We start from the raw sequence: 7,673 nt of genomic DNA, 5'->3' as shown, positions 1-7,673 counted from the left end.
AAGGAGAAAGGGAGGGGAGAATAGCAGGGGGAAGAGAAAAGAAGAGAGAGGGAGGTGGGAATAGTAGGGAGAGGAAAGAAAAGGGAGAGGGAGGAGGCGTAGGAGGAGGAGATGAAGGAGAAGGAGGAGAAGGGGGTGGAGGAGGAGAAAGAGAAGCAGGAGAGACAGGAGAAGGAGGAGAAGGAAAGAGAGAAAGGAGGGGGGGGGGAGGTGTATGGTGGGAAAAGGGATAAAGGAGGGGGAAGAAAGAAGGAGATAAGAGGAAGAGGGGGAAGTCCAGAGGAGTAAAAGAGAGGAGGAGGAAGGCAAGGAGGAGTAATAGAAGGAGAAAGCAAGGAAACGGATCGAAAGAATAACAAGAAGGGGGAAAAAGAATGAAAGAAGGAGAAAGATGTCCGAGGGTGGAGAGGAGAGAAAAGAGATTGAAGTGGAGAAAAGGGAGAAGGAAAAAGGGGAAATGGGGAGGAGGTTAAATAGGTGGAGAAGCAGGAAATGGTGGAGAAGGGAAAGGAAGGTGATTAACCAAGGTAGTAATGTGTATAATGATAACGATAAATATCATTATTATCATAAGAAAGATGATAATAAAATTGTTATTACTACCGTACGAATTATGACAATGATAATGACGAAAATATCAGTAATGATGATAACAATGACAATGACGATGAAAATGATAATGGCGATAATGATAATAATAATGATAGTAGTATTCCCCATCCTCTTTCTACCTTTAAAATAATGTAATATCCCTCTGCCACATCTCACCCACTCCCCCTCCGCCTCCACCTCCCGAACCACAACCCCACCTGACACCCTCTCACTCCCCCTTCCCCCATCTCATCCCCTCCATTCCCCTCCCCCACCCCGTCCTCCTCCTCCATCCCCTCCCCCCTCCCCACCCCCCCTCCATCCCCACCCCACCTTTCACCCTCCAACCTCCCACTCCCCACCCCCTCACCTCCCCCCCACCCCCTCACCTCCCCCCCACCCCACCTTTCACCCCCCAACCTCCCCCTCCCCACCCCCTCACCTCCCACCTCCCTCCCACTCCCCACCCCGTCCCCCTCACCCCACCCCCACCCCCACTCCCCTCCCAACCCCCCCATCCCGTCCCCCTCCCCCCCTCCCCTCCCCTCCCACCCCGCCCTCCTCCTCCTCGCCAGCAAGCCACCAGCGGCATCTACCAGGAGCTCCGTGGAGTGGCAGCGGAAGGGCGCGTGAGCTTCCTGAGGGCGAGCGACCTCTTCGACGTCGCCTACAGCTCCGTGCGCGAAGGGGGTGTGGCGCTGCTGGTGGAGGACGCCACCATCAGGAAGGTCGTTTCGGATGACTTCTCGCGAAAGGGTTGGTTGGTTGGTTGTTTGGTTGGATGGTTGGATGGATGGTTGGATGGATGGTTGGTTGGATGGTCGGTTGATTGGTTGGATGGTTCGTTGGTTTGTTGGGGGATGAGATTTATATGATATGTGATTATTGAGATTTGCTGTTGTTGTTATGGCTGTTGTAATTCTTTTTAACATTATTATTTCTGTTATTATCATTATTATCCTTGTAATTATCCTTTTTTGTTATTTTTATCATTATCATCATCATTTTTGTTATTATTATCATCACTTTTATTATTATCATCACTTTTATTATTATCATCACTATCAATATGATCATCATCATTATTACCATCATCTTATCTGTCATTATTATCATTATTCCTATCATTACCAATATCACATTAGTATTACTAATACTACCAATAATGATTATAATCATCCTGATATATTTTTTAATCATCATCATCATTATTCGTATCTTTATTGTTACAATGTTTGTCATTGTCACTATCCCTGTTGCCATAAATGTTGATATCATAATCATAATAATTTTCATCAATACTACTCTTTTAGTTGCATTGGCACCATCATTCTTTTTCTTAACATTATTATAATCATTATTGTTATTGTTATTATCATTACTATTATTATTATTATTATTATTATTATTATCAATATTATCACATTATCATTATCGTTATTATTGTTATTGTTATTTTCGTCATCATTATTATTATAATTACTATCATTATTGTTATTATTAGTAGTAATATCAGTATTGTTATTATCATTATTATTATCACCATAATCATTATTATTTTTATCATTACAATTGTCATTATCATTACCATTCCCACCATCGTCATCATCAATATCATCATCCTTATCAATCATACTAATATCACCACTTCCATCACCACAATAACCACAACAATCTCATCACAAACAGATAATAAAAAAAGACTAATAATCATCACAATAAACATCACTAAGACCCGTCAATCCTATGTTGCAGGGACGTGTGATTACTATATAGGCAAAGAGGCATATTATCCTCTTATTTTCTGCATTGTCGGGGTTCCTGGCTTGCCTATTATGCCTGCTATTAACTACAGGTAAGAAGAGATAATAGGAATGATTATTTTATTTATTCATTTATTTATCGTATTTCATTTTATTAATTAAATAATAATAATAATAATAATAATAATAATAATAATTATTATTATTATATATATATATATTTTTTTTTTTTGGGGGGGGGCTAGAAATGTTATTCTTTGGTTGATTTTACTGTTTGCTATATTAGAGGTAGGATATGTCAGTTCTTTACTTTAACTTAGATTTTTCTTTTGGGTATGTAACACTGAGAAGAAATCTTACTTTAGAGAATGGAGCTGAGATATTGCTTTATCATTTACATTTTCTGTGTTAGTGACTTTGAACTTTATTACTTTAACTTTGTCTTTTCTGCTGTAAGTTTTTTTTATATTTTTTATTTATTTATTTTTTATTTTTTATTTATTTTTTGAGACTTGTATTTTGTGGTCTTGTGGATTATAAGCTTTATAATGGATTTCATCATTTTGAATGTTGTGGGAAGATATATACCGTTTTAAAATGTGTTCGATATTTTATTTCGTTGCTTACATTTTTTAATACTTACATATATATATATATATATATGTATATATGTATATATATATATATATATATATATATACATACATATATATATATATATATATATATATATATATATATATATATATATATATATATATATATACACATATATCTGTATGTATGTAGGATAATTAATATTATGTATATATACACATATGCAGAACATGTATATATACACACATCCACACACACATCCACACACACACAAACAAACACATACAAACAAACAAACAAACAAACACAAAACAAGAACCCGAACCCACTGATCGCTGAACCTTCTCTTCGCAGGATACAGTCTCTGATCGAGCACGACCTGTACAGCGAGTGGGTGGCCGACCTCCTTCCCAACGCCACCTCTTGTCTCAAGGCCCCCTCGTCCATCACGGTCACCGAACCCTATACTATGGCGGGGCTTTGGGTGAGTGAAGTAACGGATGATAAGGAGATACGTGTTGTAGATAAGGGGATGAGTAAAGTTTTAAAAGATATGGAAGAAGAGAGAAAAAGATACATGTTGTAGATAAGGGGATGAGTAAAGTTTTAAAGGATATGGAAGAAGAGAAAAAGATACGTGTTGTAGATAAGGGGATGAGTAAAGTTTTAAAAGATATGGAAGAAGAGAAAAAGATACGTGTTGTAGATAAGGGGATGAGTAAAGTTTTAAAAGATACGGAAGAAGAGAAAAAGATACATGTCGTAGATAAGGGGATGAGTAAAGTTTTAAAAGATACGGAAGAAGAGAAAAAGATACATGTCGTAGATAAGGGGATGAGTAAAGTTTTAAAAGATATGGAAGAAGAGAAAAAGATACATGTTGTAGATAAGGGGATGAGTAAAGTTTTAAAAGATACGGAAGAAGAGAAAAAGATACATGTTGTAGATAAGGGGATGAGTAAAGTTTTAAAAGATATGGAAGAAGAGAAAAAGATACATGTCGTAGATAAGGGGATGAGTAAAGTTTTAAAAGATATGGAAGAAGAGAAAAAGATACATGTCGTAGATAAGGGGATGAGTAAAGTTTTAAAAGATATGGAAGAAGAGAAAAAGATACGTGTTGTAGATAAGGGGATGAGTAAAGTTTTAAAAGATACGGAAGAAGAGAAAAAGATACATGTCGTAGATAAGGGGATGAGTAAAGTTTTAAAAGATACGGAAGAAGAGAAAAAGATACATGTTGTAGATAAGGGGATGAGTAAAGTTTTAAAAGATACGGAAGAAGAGAAAAAGATACATGTTGTAGATAAGGGGATGAGTAAAGTTTTAAAAGATACGGAAGAAGAGAAAAAGATACATGTTGTAAATAAGATGATGAGTAAAGTTTTTAAAAATACGGAAGAAGAGAAAAAGATAAATGTCGTAGATGAGGTGATGAATAAAGAAAAAAAAGAATAAAAAATAAGAGGATGAATAGAAATACAAAAAATACTATTTAAAAAATAGAGAAGGGAAAAAAAACAAGGAAAAAAAAAAAAATGTAAAATATATTTATTTTTAAAAAAACGTCCTTGTGGAAATCAGATATTTTCAAAAGAAAAAAAGAAAAAAAAAATACGGAAGATAAATGGATATGTGTGATAGATAGATGATAAATGAGAATACAAATGATCAATAAGATGATGAATAAAAATACATAAAACAAATCAAAAAAAATAAAAATCTAAATACGGAAGATAAATAGATATGTGTGATAGATAGATGATAAATGAGAATACAAATGAGCAATATGATGATGAGAAAAAATAAAATGAATAACAATCCCATTAAGCTGTACGGTTTTTCCCTCGCTAATTAAAAAAAAATCTTGTAACTCTTTAGAACTCATCTCCCGAGGCAATTACAGAAAACGTTTTAGCTAAACGTTTGCCTAAGTGCAGGGGGGTCTAGCCTATTCAGTACCTCGGCATACCTGGTTTGTGTAGGATACCTCATGCAATTGAAGGATATTCTTCCCTTGGGCTGAATAGAATAGGATGTTTGTTGCTCTTTTCTTGAATTTGGAAACTTTTGTGTCCGCGTCACCTTCCACTGATGTTTTGAAATGTTGATACGTAATTTCAGATATGTTAAACTTTTGTTTTTTGGTACTGATTTATTTATCACCTTATCATGTATACATAAATATATTTATTTGTATGTGTATAGATAGTTGTAATGATAGACAGATAGATAAATAGATAGATAGGTAGATATAGATAGAGATATATAAACAGAGATATATACATACATATATATGTATGTATATTTGTATAGCAGATATAGATTTAGATATAGATAGAGAGATGGATAGACGGAGAGAAAAATGGATAGATAGAGAGACGGAGAGATATATAGACAGATATAGATATAGATGGAGAGACAGAGAGAGATATAGGAAAATAGAGAGATAGACGGCTAGAGATATAGAAAAATAGATAAATTACAGATGGATACCTAGAAAAATAGACAGATAGACAGATAAAGATATAAATATAGATAAAGAGATAGAGAGAGACAGAGAGATAGATAGACAGATAAATAGAGAAAAAGATGCATGTTGTAGATAAGATGATGAGTTAAGTTTTTAAAAATACGGAAGAAGAGAGAAAAAAATACATGTTGTAGATAAGGGGATGAGTAAAGTTTTAAAAGATACGGAAGAAGAGAAAAAGATACATGTCGTCGATAAAGGGATGAGTAAAGTTTTAAAAGATACGGAAGAAGAGAAAAAGATACATGTTGTAGAGAAGGGGAGAATAAAGTTTAAAAGATACGGAAGAAGAGAAAAAGATAAATGTCGTAGATAAGGGGATGAGTAAAGTTTTAAAGATATGGAAGAAGAGAAAAAGATACATGTTGTAGATAAGGGGATGAGTAAGTTTTAAAAGATACGGAAGAAGAGAAAAAGATACGTGTTGTAGATAAGGGGATGAGTAAGTTTTAAAAGATACGGAAGAAGAGAAAAAGATACATGTCGTAGATAAGGGGATGAGTAAAGTTTTAAAAGATATGGAAGAAGAGAAAAAGATACATGTCGTAGATAAGGGGATGAGTAAAGTTTTAAAAGATATGGAAGAAGAGAAAAAGATACGTGTTGTAGATAAGGGGATGAGTAAAGTTTTAAAGATATGGAAGAAGAGAAAAAGATACGTGTTGTAGATAAGGGGATGAGTTAAAGTTTTAAAAGATATGGAAGAAGAGAAAAAGATACGTGTTGTAGATAAGGGGATGAGTAAAGTTTTAAAGATATGGAAGAAGAGAAAAAGATACATGTTGTAGATAAGGGGATGAGTAAAGTTTTAAAAGATATGGAAGAAGAGAAAAAGATACATGTTGTAGATAAGGGGATGAGTAAAGTTTTAAAAAATACGGAAGAAGAGAAAAAGATGCATGTTGTAGATAAGGGGATGAGTAAGTTTTAAAAGATATGGAAGAAGAGAAAAAGATACATGTCGTAGATAAGGGGATGAGTAAGTTTTAAAAGATATGGAAGAAGAGAAAAAGATACATGTTGTAGATAAGGGGATGAGTAAAGTTTTAAAAGATATGGAAGAAGAGAAAAAGATACATGTTGTAAATAAGATGATGAGTAAAGTTTTAAAAGATATGGAAGAAGAGAAAAAGATACATGTTGTAGATAAGGGGATGAGTAAAGTTTTAAAAGATATGGAAGAAGAGAAAAAGATACATGTTGTAGATAAGGGGATGAGTAAAGTTTTAAAAGATATGGAAGAAGAGAAAAAGATACATGTTGTAGATAAGGGGATGAGTAAAGTTTTAAAGATATGGAAGAAGAGAAAAAGATACATGTCGTAGATAAGGGGATGAGTAAAGTTTTAAAAGATATGGAAGAAGAGAAAAAGATACATGTTGTAGATAAGGGGATGAGTAAAGTTTTAAAAGATATGGAAGAAGAGAAAAAGATACATGTTGTAAATAAGATGATGAGTAAAGTTTTAAAAGATATGGAAGAAGAGAAAAAGATACATGTTGTAGATAAGGGGATGAGTAAAGTTTTAAAAGATATGGAAGAAGAGAAAAAGATACATGTTGTAGATAAGGGGATGAGTAAGTTTTAAAAGATACGGAAGAAGGAGAGAGTGAGGTGAGAGGAGAGAGAGAGAGAGAGAGAGAGAGAGAGAAAGAGAGATGAGAGAGAGAGAGAGAGAGAGAGGAGAGAGAGTGAGAGAGAGAGAGAGAGGTGAGAGAGAGGAGAGAGAGAGTGAGAGAGAAGAGAGAGAGAAAAGAGATGAGAGAGAGAAAAGGAGAGAGAGAGAGAGAGAGTGGGAGAGAGAGAGAAAGAGAGAGAGAGAGAGAGAGAGAGAGAGAGAGAGAGAGTGGGAGAGAGAGAGAGAGGGAGAGAGAGAAAGAGAGAAATAGAAAGAGAGAGCGAGCGAGCGAGAATGTCTACCCACACATACTTGTTATACAATGTATTAAGTACGCATTAACTTCATATTTTCTTTATCCTTTTATATACGGAAAGCTGTGTCTGCGTTTTTTCTAGAACGAGAATACGCAAACTGCAGAAAAGACAAATAAACATACAAACACATATCAACACATAAAAAAACATCATCATGAACACCCCTGCATTGCAATAACACCTGTTCAACAGACCGGCTGCTCCTCACGCCCTCAAACTCTCCTCCAGAGATGCTTTACACTGAACTGACTTGA

The 7,673-nt window shown here is 34.9% G+C and overlaps 1 protein-coding gene across 1 annotated transcript in view; it reads left to right on the top strand.

Moving 5' to 3' along the window:
* Nucleotides 1–7,673, top strand: part of LOC147467075 (glutamate receptor ionotropic, kainate 1-like) — a 23,101-nt gene extending 15,428 nt beyond the window's left edge. Inside the window, exons 7-10 of the mRNA XM_086533000.1 lie at nucleotides 1,167–1,347; nucleotides 2,347–2,446; nucleotides 3,306–3,487; nucleotides 7,612–7,673. Of these exons, the coding sequence (XP_086389126.1) occupies nucleotides 1,167–1,347; nucleotides 2,347–2,446; nucleotides 3,306–3,487; nucleotides 7,612–7,673 (525 nt within the window). The remainder of the gene's footprint in view (nucleotides 1–1,166; nucleotides 1,348–2,346; nucleotides 2,447–3,305; nucleotides 3,488–7,611) is intronic.

Source organism: Penaeus japonicus, unplaced genomic scaffold, assembly GCF_977035675.1.
Source record: "Penaeus japonicus unplaced genomic scaffold, GWHDUDI00000001_assembly GWHDUDI00000038, whole genome shotgun sequence".
Lineage (NCBI taxonomy): Eukaryota > Metazoa > Arthropoda > Malacostraca > Decapoda > Penaeidae > Penaeus > Penaeus japonicus.
Note: the sequence above shows the minus strand (reverse complement) of the source record. Positions and strands in the feature narration are given on the sequence as shown.